The following is a 19654-nucleotide window of genomic DNA, read 5'->3' on the forward strand; positions in this document are numbered from 1 at the left end:
TCTATTCTTTCTTTCCTCCTTCCATTCATCACTCACTTACTGAGTGCCTGCTGAGCTTCTGCACCTTGCTAGGTACTCCTTACAGAGCTCACAATTTCTTTATGGGACAAGGAAACAGGCCACTGAACAAGGAAACCAATCAGACTTGGTAGCCTAGCTGTCCATCCTCTAGTTTCTACTGTGAAAAGCAGCATTGACCTCTAAGCTGGTGAAATGAAAATGTCATTCATTTAGAAAATATTCTGGCCCATTCTCAGACCTGAATATAAATGTCAGTTCTGTGAAGAAGCCTCTTCATGTTTATTCATAAAAGTTTATGCTTTCATTTGACTAAAAATTACTCTGCGTGCTCAGTCGTTTCAGTCGTGTCCGACTCTTTGCGACTCCATGGACTGTCACTCGCCAGGCTGCTCTGTCCATGGGATTCTCCAGGCAAGAATACTGGAGTGAGTTGCCATTTCCTCCTCCAGGGGATCTTCCCAACCCATGAATCGAACTCGTGTCTCTTATGTCTCCTGCATTAGCAGGCAGGTTCTTTACCACTAGCACCACATGAAAAGCCCCCAAATTGCTCTGATTCCATTAAATAAGAGAATTCTACGCACTTAGTATACCAAGGAGAAAGGATCGTTAAATTCTTCTATATGTGTAATTTTATTCTTTTCAAGGTCCTATGTGCATCAACAAAAAAAGGAAAGATAGTTTTGGTTATTAATTTCTAAAGTTACATTGTTGCCTTTGTTAAGATGTTTTTTAGCTAACTTCTTTTTATGTTAAAGCAGGCGCTCCCTCTAGCAAGAAGACTGCCTCTGGGGTGCCAGCACACCTGGTTCCATCCCCAAGGCGCTTGGCGAAACTGCAAGCGGATGGCCAGGTAACAGAGCATCTCTCTGCAATGCAGATCCCCACAAAGGTCCCTGAAAATCAGAGCCTCGCTCCCTCCCAGAACCAGGAGCTGATTCAGGAGGGAGCAGCCCCTCAAAAGGGGCTTTCTCCCGAGAGCCAGGTCAGCGCTCAGCCTCCTGCAGAGCCCAGCCCATCAGCGCCTGGTCTCCAAAAGGCCCGAGACTTATCCCCAGACCGGAAGGAAGGCGATGCCCAACAATCAGCTCTTTCTTCAAAAACAGCAACCACAAATCCACCTGAGAATGAGGCCCAGACATCCGAGGTGAAAGCAGGTAAAGAGGGGCAGCCTGCCACCACTCCTTCCCAAGGGCCTCTTCAGCGTCCTGACCCACCGCCAGCCCAGAGCCCTCAGCTGGATCAGGATGAAGAATCAGGGGAGGCCAGAGTAACCCCCAGCAGCCCTCCCTGCTCTGAACTTCCACAGGGATCTGACCCAGCATCCTTAAGCCCCCAGGGAATCCAGGAGGGGGAAACCAGGTCAGCCAGCCTGCAGGCCAGCAGCTCCCACCATGATCCTCCCAGAGATCTCTCCGGCCCTGACGAGGTGAGGCCTGGACCACCTCCGGGAGGCTCTCAACAACCTCCCGAGGAGGGCGTCCCCAAAGCGGAAGTTGCACGGGTCGACACACCTTACCCAGAAATGCCGCATCCCCAAGACTCAGCAGATACCCAGCAGACGCAGGATGGGGGGGAACTTGTGACTTTGCCTCCCAGAAGCCGGCTGGCTCCCACCAGGCTGCCCCAGCCCCGGGTCCTTGCTCCATTCCAGAGTCGGAGGCCTACGCCCAAACTCCTGTCACCCAGCAGGGAGGAGGCCCTCGGAACAGCCTCAGATCAAACCGTGACTCCCTCTCCCAGGCCCCAGGTAGCTCAGGATGAAGACCCTAGTAAACTTCCTCTTATCAGCTCCCCCCATTCCAAACAGCCACCCAACCCAAGCCCCCATCAGGGCCCCGGCCCCCAGCAAGTCCAGCAAGAGAGAGTCCAGGAGGTGAAACTCCCTCTTATCAGTCCTCTGGTGCAAGAGCCATCAGCTGCACCCCACCCACCCCAGGAAGGGGAGACCCACTTAATCAAGCTCCCCCAAATTTCCACTCCTTTCTCAGAACAGCTGCCTCAGAATATGGCTCCTTCTGATTTGAGGTCTGCCAAGGAAAGGCAGACTCCCAAGGCAGGCCACTCCTCCAGCAAGAAGATTCCAGATATGCATGCCTCATCCCAAAACCACGAGCCAGGACAGCCCACAGGAGCTAGGAAAAAAAAACTTCCTGGCCACAGGGAGACAGCTAAAGGGCCCACACACCTGAAGAGGGCGCCACCTGGAGGCCACCATGCAGCATTGCAGCCAGAATCCCAGAGGAAGCCAACCCCCCTCAAGGCCCCCAGCCACCCCAACCCCAGCCCTCCCCGGAGCCCTCAAGGGAATCGGAGAGGAAAAGTCCAGACATCAGACATTCCTGAACCACCCGACACTGAACCAGTGCCTAAAGATGCCCAGGTCCAGGAAGAGAAAAGGGGAAACGTACATCATTTCAGGAAAAAGGTCCAAGCCAACCTCCCTGCGGATGACTTGGTTCAGAAGGGAGCCAGGTCGAAGAAAGGACCGGCTTTGAAAAGAGAGGATTCTGGAGGATTATCTCAAGAAAATGCAACTACCCTCAGCAGTGATCAAGCAACTCCAGAAGGTCAACCCCTTCACGGGAGACCCCCCCAGAGTGAGGAGGTCTCTGTAGAGTCAGCATCAGAGGGCTCTGCTGCCCGTGAGCATCCGAGGAGAAAAAAAGAGGATCACAGAAGGGGTAGGTCTCAGATGGGAGAGACTTCTTCGGATCCCCCAGAGCAGGATGGCACGTCCCCTGTCCAGCAGCCTGTCAAAAACACACAAGCCGAGCAGGGAGCCAGCCAGACTGGGCTGAGCTCTGTCCAGAGGGACCATGCTTCCAGGCAGCACGCCAAAGAGAGAGGCACCTGGAAACGCAGGGGAGCCCTGGGGAGCACCAGCCCGGCTGCACCCCAGAGTCAGGCATCTGCTGGGGAGCAGGGCAACCAGAAGGGGAGGCTTCGAGCTCGGGGGAGTCAGAGCACCAAAATGTGAGTCATCCCAGGGCCACCAGGTCATTGACATACGTGCCCCTAAAGGCAGGAAAAGCTACGGTCAGGGTGGAAGAGCAGCTCTGTGGTGGTGGGGTATGCCAGCAAGTGGTTCCCCTGCTGCAGCAGAGAGAGCAGGTCTGAAAGGTTGGTATCAGCAAAAATGCTTTGTGTCCAGACTTACACGAATTCCATCATGATTGTAGGCTCTGTCTGAAGCAATGCTTTATAGCCACTAAGTTTTCTTTTGTTGTTCTTCAGTCACAGTCGTATCCAACTCTTTGCGACCCCATGGACCGTAGCATGCCAGGCTCCCCTGTCCTTCACCATCTCCCAGAGTTTGCTCAGATATCATGTGCATTGAGTCGGTGATGCCATCCAACCATCTCATCCTCTGTCGCTCCCTTCTCCTCTTCCCCTCAATCTTTTCGAATGAGTTGGCTCTTTGCATCAGGTGGCCAAAGTATTGGAGCTTCAGCCTAAGTCCTTCCAATGAATATTCAGGCTTGATTTCCTTTAGCATTGACTGGTTTGATCTCCTTGCAGTCCAAGTGACTCTCAAGAGTCTTCTCCAGCACCACAATTTGAAAGCATCAATTCTTCAATGCTCAGACTTCTTTATTAGGAAAAGTCATTTCTAGATTAGCAGATTCTCTTATGCTTCTTGCCTTATCAAGGGGTTCAAAAGCAAAAAGAACTCTGAGAAAGGAATCCTTTGTAGTTTCTTGGTCTCTCCCACAAACATTCCAATCCCACAGTTAATTTGTGTGAAGAGGACAGGTTTTTTACATCCATGACAAGTGATCGAGTGCTTCAGATTTGTATTGGCATGTACGGCCTGAAACTGACTTTGTTTGAAATGAACGCCTTCTTTCTCTGAACCAGAACCCCATGTAAATTAGCCCATGCCTTCGTTATGCCTAACCAGCTGGCTAAAAGAATTAGGAAGGAGAAAATTGAGGCGAATCGGTTTTTTGTTTATCTGTTCATATCATCAGGATTCTTTTGCTGGCGAGTGTCAGGAATCCAACCTGAGCCAGCTTACACAAATCTATCAGAAGGGAGGGGAATATCTCACAAAGCCAAACTGGGGAGAGCAGAGCGGCAGAAGAACCTCAGAGAGACCGGGGACCATTTCAACACATCCATAACTCGTCACCTCCAGGATTTTCATCATCTACTGGACTCCTGTCATTTCCTAGACTTCTGTCATCTCCAGGACTCTTACCATTTCTCATCTCTGTTTTTGCCTGCATGCTGGCTTCGTTCTCTATGACATAAATGACTCTAAATCAGATTCTGCACTTGGCAGGGAATATGACCATCAATCACTCCTAAAGTTTACATTTGGTTTTATATCTGGCAGCTCCCACTGTCAGAGAGGGATTAACTCAGGTGCCCCTTGGTCCAAAGATTAAAATATACATATATATTTTTTCTTTTTTTTCAGGGATGTTCTCTGAGTGGCCCAGTGTGAGTCAGATGCTCACTCTTCAGCCAGTCTACTCTGGCTGGGGACAGGGGCGCATTTAGATATACTCCATAAGTTCCATTCTGTGAGTCCTATCATTCACATGAAAGAGAATAACTAAAGAAAGCAGCCAGTCTAAGATTTGACTCCGAAGAATTTACAAGACAGTCGTTGAGCACTCTTACTGTGTGTTCAGTATCATACTAAACTGTGTTTGGTGTCCTGTGTTTTAAAAACGTCATTGATGACTACATTACCTGTAGCCTGTATAAATATGTCTTTATCTTACACAAAAGGTGTGTCCTACCTTAACACATATCCCCCAAAATTGTATGTAGGTCAAGTGTTATTTCAAGTGCCATAGAGGAAATTGATATTTTTTACAATCCACGGTGCAGGACTCCTCTTGTATGATGAAGAGCCTGTGATATACTAATAACTACCCTCTGATTTATCTGGTTTGTCCAAGATGAAATTAATAAGGTGAATGTTTTTAACATATCATAACTTATTTTTATGAAGTTAGTTCAAGTCCTCTGACAAGCATGGATTGAGTACTTCATATATGCCAGACACTTTGATAGCTTCTACACAGAGTGGGATGATGAGGACACTTCAAGGAGCTCTGTCTCTTATCAAGGGAGACAGATAAGAGGGTTCATTACAACACCATGTGATTGGGGCAGCTGGAGGCCCTGCAGCATGCAAGGGTAGGTTTAGCACCAAATAGAGAAGAAAACTCATTTATTAATTTTTCCAGAATGTCACAAGAAGAATACTAAGGAAGGACATTGATTCAGCCTGGGATGTGAGAACTGGATGAGAAAACACTTCCAAGAGGAAGCTACCCTTCAGCTAAGTCCTCAAGTTTGCAGAGTAGTCAGCAGGCTGACAGGAGAGGAGGGAAGTTCTTTCAGAAGGGAACAGCATATGCCTGAGCAGGGAGGTAAGAGCAGGCATGGCATCTTCTAAGGACCCAAATGTCAGGAGAGCTGTAGGTATATGTAGGTATTTGTAGATCCAAAGGGCACTTTGTATTATGCTAATGAGCCTGGAAACTTGATCTGTTAGAAAATAGTGGGGAGCCATTGAATGGTTAAATGTTTTATCTTAGGGGGCGTCTGTTGTCTAGTCAGTATAGAGGATCGCTTTAAGGAGGGCAATACAGATAGCTGGAACGGTGGCTGGAAAGCTGTTGCGTTAGTCCTGATGCAATGCTAAGGGGCTGAAACAAGGCACGTTGTTGCAGGAATGGGCAGATTCAAGACATTTGGACTGGATGAGGGGGAGTGCAGACTGAAAGAGAGGAGGAAAATCAGGATAAGCACCCATTTTTTTCTGACCTGCGTGTGGGGCATTTTAGAGGCACAAATACCTCACTTAGGTGAAAAGCTTTAGAAATTGATTTGATTTCCTCCTTGAGCAGCTGTTTTGGAGGCTCATTAAGGAATTCGGGACTGCATCTTCATTAGGGCTCTAATACAAAATAAGATGCCAAACTTCCCATCTTCTGAATTGGAAGAAGCTCTAGCATCCTTCCCTGGGGTCCATGATGGTGTCCGGTTTGTGTTTTGGTCGTATAAATGTCTCTGAGTCAATGCAGCTGGATATTTTGTCTGTGATTCAAGGAAATAGGTAGAAAAGATTGCCATCTTCTCTCTCGGTACAAGATTTTTAACAGCTGTTATTGATTTTCTTGGCATCAGGGACACTTCTGCTTTTTAATCATAGAATATAAATATTTAAAAATTGTCATTTTCCATCTACATTTACAAACAAAGTTCATATCACTTTCATTTGTTTTGTGCCTTAGCAAAGTGATGTTTATGGGGGAAAAAAAACAACGCTGTGGACTTTGGTCTCTCTCTTACCTAATACAATCCTCAGCTTTTTAGAAGAAGTCTGGTACCTGGTATTCAAATCAACAGAGGTAATAGTTCCACTGTGTGCCAAGAACCTTCTTCAAATACTTTAATCAGTTATTTCCAAATCTCAAAAGATAATTGGGCAAAGGATAATTTGGTAATTTATAAAAGAGGAAATAAAAATGGACAAAAACTTATGTCAAAACTTAATTGCTTGGTTCAGCTTAAAGATAATCATTCTAGAAATCTTATTTCTTTATTGACCAGGCATTCAGAAAAGAGAATAAAAAGAGACTGTTTCTTTGTGTTGATGATAAATAATGTTAGACTAAAATCTTTCATCTCAAAGATGATTATGAGAAACCAGTCCTGATTAGCAAAAGCTGGAGATCTTTTTTTTTTTTTTAAGTTTGTAACCTTAGAAATTCATGATTTCAGAAAACATTGAGTCAAAATTATCATTGGAAATTCCAGTTCCAGTGTAATCTAGTTGTGCGACCTTAGGCAAATTATAAAGCTCTCATGTATAAAATGGAGATACTAGTAGTACCTGTTCACAAGATTATTGTGAGGATTAAATGAGCTAATACATTGAAAAATACCCAGAACAATGTCTGGCACATAGTAAGTACTTATATGTGTGTTTGTACATTAACATGTAAGCAGCAAAAAAAATTTTTCTAATTATCATCTTATCCTTAATTGGAAAGCACAACATTGTTCAAACTAGGTGGAAATATTTGGCAACTGATGTGGTTTTCTCATAGGGCTTTCCAGGTAGCTCAGTGGTAAAGAATCTTCCTGCCAATGAAAGAGACTCAGGGGACTCGGGTTCAGTCTCTGGGTGGGGAAGATCCTCTGGAGGAGATACAGCAACCTACTTCAGTGTTGCCTGGAGAATCCCATTGACAGAGGAGCCTGGTGGGCTACAGTCCATAGGGTCGCAAAGAGTCGGACACAGCTAAGTGACTTAGCAGGTATGCACACACAGAACAGATTTGTAATAGCACCTGAAACATAGTGTGCTCAGTAAATGTTATCTATTTTTTTTTTTTACCATTATTATGTCATTGATAATATCAAAGGCATTTATGTTCCACCTTTCAGGTTGGTTATATCGTAAATGCCATCAAGGTATATGATTGAGGAAGAAACTACCAGATAGTGGGCATTTTGGTTTCTCTTTGTGGTAAATTGAAGCAAAGACTGGCTTCTATAAGCTACCAGATCTAAAGTCCCTTAGTTTACAGGGACAAAGATAGCATAGGTAAGAAATAAAAGAAAGATGTATTTGCTTGAGAAGTGACCAGTGAAACAGCATCTTTGAAAATGTTGTTCTTAACGGATGAGCCCTTGCAAGCAGAGACCACATTTAGCCAAGGTGAGATGTAGGATTGGGCAGAAATCACATCAGAAATTTAGTTCTAAAACATTTTGCTCCAAGGAGAGGAAACCTTTAATCTGTGTTCAAGCTTCCTGAAGATTTTTATCCTATTTCCTGCCAGCCATAGCCACTCTTTCCTTATCCTCTCCTTTCCCCAAATACTATACACATCCAGATTTTATTCATCGTTTCCACTCTTGAACTTATCTGCCCTACATTTTATCTCCTTCAAAGTGTCAATTAACTACTTCCTGATAAACTCATCTATTTTATAAAACCCTGAAATTCAGGGTAATGTTATTATCTGTTTTATTTAGGACATTCTGGATACAGTGTCCAAATACTGAACCCATTAGTTCGCCTCTGCTGAAGACATTTCAAAGCATGGAGTTCAATGGATAGAAGCATTCTTTTTGTGCCTCATAATTTCTGTCTTAGAAAATACATTCACATGCTTTCCTTTGTAGAATCTGTTCTCTGTTTAAATAACTGGTTATTCCTTTGACTGGACACTAAAGAATATAGCACTTTGCTGTTAGAATAGTTTAGTACAGTATTCATTTATCCTGTATAACATGAACATTATTACTATATTTTTAGACTCATATGATAGCTTTCTACTACAAAAGCTTATTTTGTTATGGAAAATTATTATAGATATTATGTGAAATGATTGTTTTTCTAGTTGCAATTATTCCTTTCTCAGAAGAACAGACAAGACGTTTGAGATTTAAATCTGTCCTGGGAAAAATGGTTTCTTTCGGCCCCATTGGTTTTGTGTTAATACTTTCTAATGCACTGAGCAATTTTCCACTACAAATTGTATAACTAGCCTATTAAAAATAAATAAATATTTAAAATTGCGTAGCAGATTATTGCGCTTTAATTTGTTTCTGGTCCTTTTTATGGTTACATATTTCAGCATCGAAACTTTCACAGAGATTTTTATAGTTATTTGCATTTTATATATGTATATGTATTTAATCATGGTAGGCATATATTACTCTTGCTAACTAAAAAAAAAAAAAAACCCACCTCACTGCTACCAAAATAAGCATGTATTTTAAGCCCCATTTGAGTGGGGAAAGAAAGGAATGATTCTGGTTGTCTGAGAACTTTTGTGTGAAAATTAAAGCCTACTTCCAAGTCATACGTTTCCATGTGTTTTCAAAGAGAGACAAACCTAGTCTAGTGCTGATTCATTTATTTTGTTGTTGCAAAGTTTTATTTAACTGTTTTAAAAAAAAATGTATACTTAAAAGTGTTCAGGAGCTTCCCTGCTGGCTCAGTGGTAAAGAATCCGCCTGCCAATGCAGGAGACATGAGTTCAGTTCCTGATCCGGGAAGATCCCACATCCTGCGGAGCAGCTAAGCTTGTGCCTTGGAGCCCAGGAGCCTCGACTGCTGAGCCCACGTGCCACACTACCGAAGCCCTTGTGTCTTAGAGCCATGCTCTGCAACAAGGAAAGCCACCGCAGTGAGATGCCCCATAGCTCGAGCTTACCTGCTCTCCACAACCAGAGAAAAGCCTGTGCAGCAGTGAAGACCCAGCACAGCCACAAATAAAGAGAAAAAAAAAGCATTCAGCCTCATGTCTTTAGACAATAGAGCGACTTAGTTGCTTTGCTAAACAAGTAATCTTACAGCTATAGAAAAATTGGCCATCAAAATAGGGATTTTTATTTTTAAAAATATTTACCATTTGACTCCCAAATTCTAATTTTATTACTAGTTATTAAGATGACTATGTGCCTATGATATCAGATCATCAACATTTTTTCTTTCCTCCTTTTTTTGCAGTACAAGGTCTTATTTCGTTTGTGTAATAATGTGTTATGAAATACACACAGATGTTTTATCTTAGGTATATGGTTTCTACTGCATTCGTTATTTGGTTGGATTCTGGGCTCATTTTTTAAACATCTTATATAAATATTATTTTAATTCACTGCAAAAGGGTATAATTCTAAATAAAGTCTAAGTTACTTTGAATTCATTTGAGATATAGTTCTGGTTGTTCCAGATATTTCATTGATATTTTCCTGTATTTGGTAATGATACCAATCCATAAAATAACTTGACAATCTGTTATGCATCAGTAAATTCATTTATGCTTCATTGTAGGTGTTTAAGTAAATGTAACTAGCTAATATACTGAAAGAACTTGGTAATTTTTGTGGACTGTACAATGACATATATAATTTAATGTTGCCTCAAGTTTGACTTTAATTTAGATACTTTGAATAACATCACTTTAAGAAACTTTGTTGCAGGATATTATAACCAGTAATTATGATTTTTCAATAACTGAAAAGTAATATCTCTTGTTCATTAATGTATCAAGACATTTGAAACTATATTAAGAACTGTATGAAACTCTTTACTATAAGAGTCCAAGTCTCGAAAGTAATGGCATTTCAATGTAGTCTAATGTAGTCTAAATGCATTATTTTTACCCAGAATGTTTTGTTGCTGAGAAACCATTAAGACATTCATCTGTTGAATTATAGGTCCATTGTATCACTGGATAGAACTTGGTTTGTTTACATTATGGTACAATTGACTTATGGGTGAGAAAGCTAGAATAAGGGACCCTGACACAAATACTATACATTAAGTAAGCCTTTATATAGAGAGGATCATTTCTATGGAAATTATAGCTTCTGTTTCTTTAAATTTCATCTTTTTTTTTTTTTCAGATTCATCTGATCTTTTTCACAATGCTCTATTCTTTTTTTTTTTTTTTACAATGCTCTAAGAGTCTCATCAAGAGAACAAATGTTTTGGGTTTTGTTTCTTTGTTTTAATAAGATTTAGCCAGCCCTTCCCTCTCTTCTTGTTTTGTTTGCCTTGCCTCAGCCATGCTGAATTCTTTACTGTAAGTCAGTTGTGTTGAGCATGCTTCTGGGTGTTTATACAAAGCCATTCTCTCTGCCTGATATGCTTTTGTCCCATATCAAAGGTATCAAGGTATTTGAATGCCTTCCTTTATAACTTTAGACCACTGTGCAGATGTCACCTCCTTAGGACTTCTTTGACCATCATGCTCTCCCTCACTCTGCCTCCTTATCTACCTTCCTGGTTGCCCTTATCACTACCTGACATTATCTGGTGTGTTATTTGTCTGTCTAGTCTCCAACATGAAAATGTAAATCCCACAGGTCAAGACATTTTATTTACTGCTCTACCCCCAACAGTCAGTGTGCTGTCTGGCACATAGTAGGTGCTCAACCAATATGGGTTGGATGGCTTTTCCATCAGGAAGACTGAATAGAGGATGTTTCCACATAACATTTGTCTCCTATTATCTCTGTGATTGTTGTAAACTTAATTACTTCAGTGTCTCAAGTGCTCTGTCACCTGGAATTCCTTGGGTGTGGATTCATGCGTTTGTTACATCTTCTGAGTCTCTCCCCTTCAAGACAGGTGCTGAATGGTGGCGCTTTAGACTTCCCTACCATAGTTAAAAACTCATTTGTCTGCAACAGCTTTTACCTTGCTTGTTTTTGTTGGCTGCTGTGGGGATCGCTACGCAATTTGGTAGGAGTTCGAGTTCAGATTCTGTACCAGCACACAGCCCAGAATTAAAGGTCTGATTTCCCATGGGTGTTTCCATCATTGGTGTAGGTGAGCCTGTGCCAGACTAAGTCCTGAGATTTCCAGACACGCCTTTTCCAACTTCCCACCTAATAAAGAGCCCAGGTCTTGTCCATGAAGCACATGAGGACTGGCCTTGCCTCTCAGTCCAGAAACCTCAGGCCCAAAACATTCTGACCTCTTGGTGTCAATGTCTTCTGCTCTGACTTAGAATCTTCACTTTCAGCACCTGAAAATGTTTCTTTCTTGGTTTCAGTTTTGCTCTGTGTTAAAAACACACTTCTGTTATATATTATCCACTATTCGATTTTGTCTTGAGTTGGGGCTCGCTTCCCACATCTGTTCAGTCAGCCGTATTGGTACTGTGGAGATGATTTATTTTGGCATTTTTATAGCAATACTGAAAATGGTGATATTCCTAATACATCCAAAAGTATTTACACTTGGCCCCATGATACATGAGCAGTGATAGAAATTTAGATTCTTTATATTCTAGGTCTGCTGCTAAGTCGCTTCAGTCGTGTCCGACTCTGTGCAACCCCATAGACGGCAGCCCATCAGGCTCCCCCGTCCCTGGGATTCTCCAGGCGAGAACACTGGAGTGGGTTGCCATTTCCTTCTCCAGTGCATGAAAGTGAAAAGTGAAAGTGAAGTTGCTCAGTCGTGTCCGACTCTTAGCGACCCCATGGACTGCAGCCTACCAGGCTCCTCCATCCATGGGATATTCCAGGCAAGAGTACTGGAGTGGGGTGCCATTGCCCTCTCCATATTCTAGGTCTATGGACATTCTAATGTTTTAAAGGAAACTTTAGACATTTATGTATAAATTCTGCTAAATAGTGACCTCATCATCCATTCCATTCTTTTTAGAAGTTTTTTCTTAGCATTGTGTGTTTATTATGACTATTATTATTAGCACCGCATGTTCATTATTATTTTAGCCTTTTAGGACAATTTTGTCAAAAGGAAAGTAATTATTAAGGGGACTTTTCAGTTTAGTATCTGGAAGCCTTTAATTGCATTCATAAGTCTTTACTGATTGAACACAAAGTGTACTCCCAGAATGTTTCTACTAGGTGATGTGGACTACCTTTATATTTACAATAATAATTATTATTGTACTCTTAAGATATATTTTTAGTTATCTTACTTTCAAGTTGACATGCACAGACTTCAAGTATACACTTTGTTGTATTTGAGCAAATCCAGATATAAAACATTTCCCCCGCTTCAGAAAGTTGTTGTATCCTATTTTATGCCTTTGATTTGAAACCTTATTTTTTTTCCCTAGGAGATACTAAGAAACCTCAGCTGAAACCTGAAAAGATTTCTAGGAAGTTAAGAGTTTCAAATGAGTTTGAGTCCCTGGATTTCGCAGACAGAAACTACTTTGTGAAATTATGGGCCAGACTTTCAGGCAAAAAAACGCCAGTGGTAAGAAGGGATAGAAGGGGAGGGGGAAGCCGCAGCTGAACATTACGCAGTTCAGACAAAAAGGACACTGGATATTTTAACACTAAGTTTCACCAGGACTGTTCTCTGACAGTGTCAGCTGAAGACAAGCCCCCCCACCGGCCCCCCCCACACTTTCTACACCTCTAAGAATAGGCACGGGTTTTAAAAGTAGAATATTCAGTGTAGATTTTGGGAGTAGCTTTCCCCCAGGCTCCTAGTCAAAGCTCTGACACTCAGTTCTTCTAGTTAAGAGGCACAGAAAAACGCTACACAGAATTAATACTGTGAAATATGTATATTTCAAGGGAAAACTTGCTTTGATGTTGAGATACAATTTTGAATATTTTGTGCTGAGCCTTCAAAGGAAGTCCACTCAAAGAGCCCATGTTTTATAAGCTTGCAGTATGTAGACTTGTCCTATAACTTACTCTAATTCCTTCGAGAACTTAGAGAAGTCAGGATGGACAGGAGTTGGCCTGCATTCACATTAGGTCGTGTTCTTTTCCTGTTTGTGATGGGTTTTCTGTGAATGTTGGGAATACAGAGACCTAAATCATTGCCACTTCTGCAGAAGTGATCCTGGAGTACAGGAAATGTCCCATTTGTTTATGCAAAATAAATTGAATCTAGAATTGTTCCCACATACTAGAATCTGTGGGAAATCAAACATCAGTCATTAGGAGTGGGGATCACTCCCAGTCTTTGGATTAAGTTCAAGAATCCTGAGGTTTACATCGTCCTGGAAATTTAGGGAAGGGAAGGGCCCCTGGTTACCATGGTTATCGTGGTTACCATGGCGATGCACCTTGTCTGAAACCCTGAGTTCCATTCCCAGCCAGTGGTTCTGGTATTCTCCGGATCTCCTCCTGCAAGTACCTTCGCCCAGTGCCAACTCCTAAGATCTCACCACACCCTAGGAGCTCCCTCGACATGAGGGGCCCATCAGCCCCTCTCCTTGTAGTCCTGGGAAGCCCAGCTCTTTTTTTTTTCCCATCACTTTCTCTCTGTATCTGTTCTCCCACCCTCCTTGGATGGTACATCTTTATGTTCCTTTGAGCTTAGACTTTCAAATATAAGTTCTTTGTTTAACTTCCCAGGGCATGGTGTATCCAGACTGTGAACTCCAGAACACACATTCTTGGCCACCTTTATTCTTTTTTTCCCTCTAATATATTAAAAAAAATATTTCCACCTTTATGTATTTATCCATTTTGGGGACAGTGCTACCCATAGCATGTAGGATCTTAGTTCCCGAACCAGGGATCAAACCCACAGCCCCTGCATTGGAAGCCCAGAGTCTTAACCACAGGACCACCAGGGAAGCCCCTTGGCCACTCTGTAATGATAAGTCTGTGTCTTAACAACAGGAACCAGCTCATGTCGCAGTTAGGTTGTCCTGCCACTAACCCTCATACACACTGATGGGAAACACACATCACTGCCTCGCAGCCGCTGCCTGTTAGTGCGTATCGTGCTTTATTTACACATGACCAACCTGAATGCTACCTGCTAGAAAGTTCTCAGGTCCGATTAAAGGCAGCTTTTCTCTGGTCAAGGGCACTCAGGTACTCAGGAGTGAGAGCAGAGAAACAGAGATGAAATACACACACACTGGGTTCTCAGCTATAATTCATCTCCAGCATCTCAACATAAGATTCATGAACATTGTGGAGGAACTGGAGAGTAGAAGCTGTGATCAAAAGGCAATATGAGAGTAGAAGGGGCCGCGTTGGCGAGGGGAGGGGAGCAGGTAAAGCAGACCACATGTTGTCAAAAGTTCTCCTGAACTTTGACATGCCCAGGGTCATGCCTTATCTGTTGCCACCTCCTTGAGAAACTGTTCAGCCCCCATAATCCCAGGCTTCTAGAGCCTAGTGTGGAAATCTGCTGTGTTCTGTGTTAGAGGGTTAGCGGTTTCTCATCCATGATGGCAACAGCGCTCAAGCCTCTTGCAGCCCGAGGTTCTGGTAACTTCACCTGCCAACCCTGGTGGAGATAAAATCTAACAGAGTAATTTCATAGAAAAGCAAATCAAATCCCACCAGGAACCAACAGATTCACTCCTCAGAAATGAGAGAAGTAGTGCTAAATTGCTGCTGTCATACACATGAGGTGAATTTGCCTGAGATTATTTTTAGTGCCTCATTTTCTTATAAAGATTATGAAAATTCAATGCTATTTTGAAATTTTAAGTGTTTATCAGCTTTTAGGATAGTTCATAGGTTATCAACCTCTTGCACAGCTGTTACAATGCTGCAAAATGAACAACAACCTTCTTAAGATCATCACAACAGAAGTTTAATGAGATGTTATGGCGGAGATCATAAATAGCCTTTGTTGTTGTTCAGTCGCTCAGCTCAGTTGTGTCTGACTCTTTGCGACCCCATGGACTGCAGCACACCAGGCTTCCCTGCCCTTCACCATCTCCCAGAGCTTGCTCAAACTCATGTCCATCGAGTCAGCGATGCCATCCAACCATCTCATCCTGTGTCCTCCCCTTCTTCTGCCTTCATCCTTTCCCAGCATCAGTGTCTTTTCCAATCAGTTGGCTCTTCGCATCAGTTGGCCCAAGTACTGGAGCTAAAGCATCAGTCCTTCCAATGAATATTCAGGGGTCATTTCCTTTAGGATTGAAAACAGACTTTATGCATCACTTATAATTTGGAAGGGGCTTTCATGTAAATTATCTCATGTACCCCTCATTGCAACCCTTAGGAGAAGCTATTTTAATTCATTTTACTTTCCCAGCATAAATCCCTATGTATATTTGAAACTTTTTATTGGATTGGGGAAAGTAATTACAACTTCCTCAGTCAGATGTCTATATCGTAAATCATTCATCCCCCAAAATAGAAATGTTTGTGCTTTTTGGTATTTAGTGATGGTGATGGGGTGTTGGTGAAATACTGGAGGAAAACCTCACAGTCTGTCGTATTTCAGATTCATACTTATCATCAGATATATTCAGTCAGTTACTGTGTGTGCAAAAATATGATAAAACTAAAAAGACAGTAATAGTCTGTATCATCAAGAGATAATCTCATTAGATGTAGGAAGTAATATGACATGTTAATAAAAATTGCCACATTTAAATTTCAGTCTTCATAAAAATATTTTTGTTTTATAAAGTTTTTTTCTTTCCACTGGACAAATATTGTTTTATAGGCCTTTTTTTTTTCTTTCCACACATTTGGCAGTCTCTCTCAAGAAGAGGATGATTATAGCTATTTTAATATCTGACATTTTTAATTCAGTATAATTATAGATCATATTTCTTGCCTAGGAAAGAGAGTCTTTGGCGAGACAGTATGAGACAGCCCGGCAGACCCTAATGGGAAACACGCCTCCTCAGCACACATTCCTATTTCAAAGGTAGATATTTGTCATGTGTGTTTATAGTTGGGCATCTTTAGATTGATTTTTTAGTATCCAGGTATACCAAGTGAATCCTAAATCGTCAGCATAACCAGGGACCTTTGTACTAAAATGGACCTGGTGGTAGTAAGCCTAGTTCTAGAAGTTGTATTTCCCTTTCATTTATACATGTTTTTAAAGGCACAGTATACTCACTGTTGCTAGAAACAGATGATTTTTTGCAGTCTTTGAGGACTGCAAAGGATGATATTTCTGGTCGTGTTTGAATATGAGTATCTGCCTTCACCAAGGCTTTGATGATGGAAGGTTAATTTTATCCTATTGAATATCCTGTCCTTGTCCTTCCTGAATCTCAAAACAATAGTAGTTAATGATTTGTGGGATCATTTGTTTAATGTCTCCTTTCCACATTAAACTGTAAATTCCATGAGGATGGGGACTGTTGTATCTTTATTAATCCATGAATCCTCCATCCTTAATATGCAGTGGTTCACTTAGCCCCTGATTCATAGTAGAGGCTTCATAGATATTGGTGGCTATAATAATTACTGTACTATTAATTATCACATGATGAGGCACATTTTAACTTTAAGAGATACTCACAACGAATAACCAGGATGTTTATGAAATGTTTGTGTTTTATTTTCTCATGAAAGTTATAGGCTTCAGCATTCTGAATTCTCTTTTCTGTGTGACCTTTTGGAAAGTTCGAGTAGTAAAGTGATGCCCCTGTTTTCAGAAAGTTACTAAGAGCACTGACAAGACCTTAATTATAGTGTTTTAAAGAGCTTTTTAAAGTGCAGTGATTCAAGAAAGCAGAACGCTAAAGCCATTTTAAAATGTTTTTCAATTTCACTTCTTTTTATTGTCTGTAATTTTAAGCTATCTGTTGAAAATCTTTAACCCAATATAAATTAAGTTTTATCTTTGTCTTCTATGTAGCAAAAAAAAAAAAAAGAGTGATTTCTTTTCTCCATATTGGTAAGCTATCTTTGGATAGTCTGATTCTAAAGGCAGGCTGTATGAAATATACAAATCCTACTGGAGGAGGGGTTATGGGTGGTAGTCAGGAGATGGGCAGTATACCCCAGAGCAGCTAAAGTAGGGGCTTGTCCGACCTCTGACCAGCTGAGCGGCCATGCCTACTGGCACACTGTGGACATTTTAAATCTGAGCCTCTGATGGGTCATACAAGGGCAGAAGGGTGCTCTGAAATTTGCATGCCTTTATATGCAATCGGTCTACTTTGCACATAGCAACTCTATTTAGCAACTCTAGAGTGAATAGCGGCAGGATTTATTTACTAAAAGTAGTTAATGATTCTTTCAAGTCACTCTGTCTGGGAAAACAGGCTGGTATAGATGAAAAAAGGATATTTTGTACTAGAGTTCAGTAGAAAGTAAAACAGAATTTTTATAAATATTTTATTCTGATATTATTTCAAAGTATTAGATTACAAACAAAACTGAAAAATATCTGTTTCAGTTCTTATAGCAGTTGATATATTGCTGGACTTCACGTAACAAATAGGTGAGGATTTACAATAGAATATGCACTAATCAACAGGAAGATAATCTGCCTATATTAATGTCTTAATGGATAAGGAATATTCAGAAAAATACAAATTTGCTTAATCTACAAATTAAAATGTAATACCAGTATCTAAGACAAGCTCTGATGTGTTTGTAAGTGTATACATTACATTATTCCAAATAGATTTTGCTGTCAAATGCATTTACTTGTGATGTAAGAGTCACTATTTAGGTATAACATGTGTGTATATGCTTGGTATCATTACAGAATTCTGTGGATCTTTTTTCCAATTTCAGGGGTCTAGTACCAGCACCCATCATCAATAGTCTACGTTATTTTACAGCGTTAGAACTCAAGAAAAGTTTTGAGCTTTATGGAGATTATTTTAAAGCCCCCTTTGGACCTTCTGAAAAGAGGTGAGTTGAGTTTTGTTGGATAGAATACATTATTTTCTGCTGGCTAGTTACAGTCATGGTGCTTGTCCCTAGACTTCAGAGGATTCCTGACGCTGGGAAGCAGGCCCCACCATGGAATATGAATGGAGTAGATCTGAGCCCTCTAGGGAGGGCACAGCCTTATAATCAAGGTTCACTGGAACCTAAGAAGCTTCTCTTTGGGACTTTGAAACTTGAGGGAATGGCACACAGATGCAGGGGCAGTTTGAGGTCATTCAGGTCACCAGTGGTGAATAATCAAGAGTCCGGTGTGAAGCAAAAGCTGTGATGTCTACCAGTCTCTTCCTGTACTGCAGCTTGGCTGTGTTCTTGGCATCTAGCTCTTGCCAGGTGTAAAAGCCTGGTTCTCTAGTTTTCCATTAAATCTGCAAACTACCCAATAGCTTTTCAGTGACTCCCTTTTTGAAATTTAAATTAGCCAGAGTTGGTGTCTATAATTTGTAATCCACATCTCTGATTAGTACGATTGAAAATGTTTGCTAGCTGATGCTCTCTCTCAATTATTATAAAAGTCTTTTTTTTCCCTGGGTCCCTAATATGTCAAACTGTGATTCAAAATCTGATATGTGTAGGTTGAGAACTCCATATGGGCCTCCCAGTGGTTTTAGCACTTGACTTTTGTGCGCATTCTATTACATTCCATTTCTGCTTCAGCTGTCCCTGCTACTACGGTTGACTGTCTCTCTATAGGTCTTAAATCCATGCTTCTCAAGCAAAGATGTGGCTGGTTGAGTCAATCATCTTGGGTAGAAATCTCTAGCTGGAATCCTCACAGGTAACATAGGTAACAAGCTGGTCTATAATTGGTGGCCCCTATGTCAGATTGAGAAATTTGTATGCAGGTCAGGAAGCAACAGTTAGAACTGGACATGGAACAACAGACTGGTTCCAAATAGGAAAAGGAGTTCGTCAAGGCTGTATATTGTCACCCTGTTTATTTAACTTCTATGCAGAGTACATCATGAGAAACGCTGGACTGGAAGAAACACAAGCTGGAATCAAGATTGCCGGGAGAAATATCAATAACCTCAGATATGCAGATGACACCACCCTTATGGCAGAAAGTGAAGAAGAAGTCAAAAGCCTCTTGATGAAAGTGAAAGAGGAGAGTGAAAAAGTTGGCTTAAAGCTCAACATTCAGAAAACAAAGATCATGGCATCCGGTCCCATCACTTCATGGGAAATAGATGGGGAAACAGTGGAAACAGTGTAAGACTTTATTTTTCTGGGCTCCAAAATCACTACAGATGGTGACTGCAGCCATGAAATTAAAAGATGCTTACTCCTTGAAAGGAAAGTTATGACCAACCTAGATAGCATATTCAAAAGCAGAGACATTACTTTGCCAACAAGGGTTCGTCTAGTCAAGGCTATGGTTTTTCCTGTGGTCATGTATGGATGTGAAAGTTGGACTGTGGAGAAGGCTGAGTGCCGAAGAATTGATGCTTTTGAACTGTGGTGTTGGAGAAGACTCTTGAGAGTCCATTCTGAAGGAGATCAGCCCTGGGATTTCTTTGGAAGG

General features: G+C 41.5%; 1 protein-coding gene across 3 annotated transcripts in view; it reads left to right on the plus strand.

The window, feature by feature from the left end:
* Positions 1–19654, plus strand: part of LRGUK (leucine rich repeats and guanylate kinase domain containing) — a 101609-nt gene that overhangs the window by 69324 nt on the left and 12631 nt on the right. For 2 of the 3 annotated variants that reach the window (XM_061414744.1, XM_061414743.1), the window contains exons 16-18: positions 12606–12748; positions 16053–16141; positions 17974–18093. In XM_061414744.1, the coding sequence (XP_061270728.1) occupies positions 12606–12748; positions 16053–16141; positions 17974–18093 (352 nt within the window). Of the gene's footprint in view, positions 1–779; positions 10438–12605; positions 12749–16052; positions 16142–17973; positions 18094–19654 lie in introns of those variants that run through there. The other variant, XM_061414745.1, reaches the window with a different exon arrangement.

This window comes from Bos javanicus, chromosome 4, assembly GCF_032452875.1.
Source record: "Bos javanicus breed banteng chromosome 4, ARS-OSU_banteng_1.0, whole genome shotgun sequence".
In the NCBI taxonomy this organism is placed as follows: domain Eukaryota; kingdom Metazoa; phylum Chordata; class Mammalia; order Artiodactyla; family Bovidae; genus Bos; species Bos javanicus.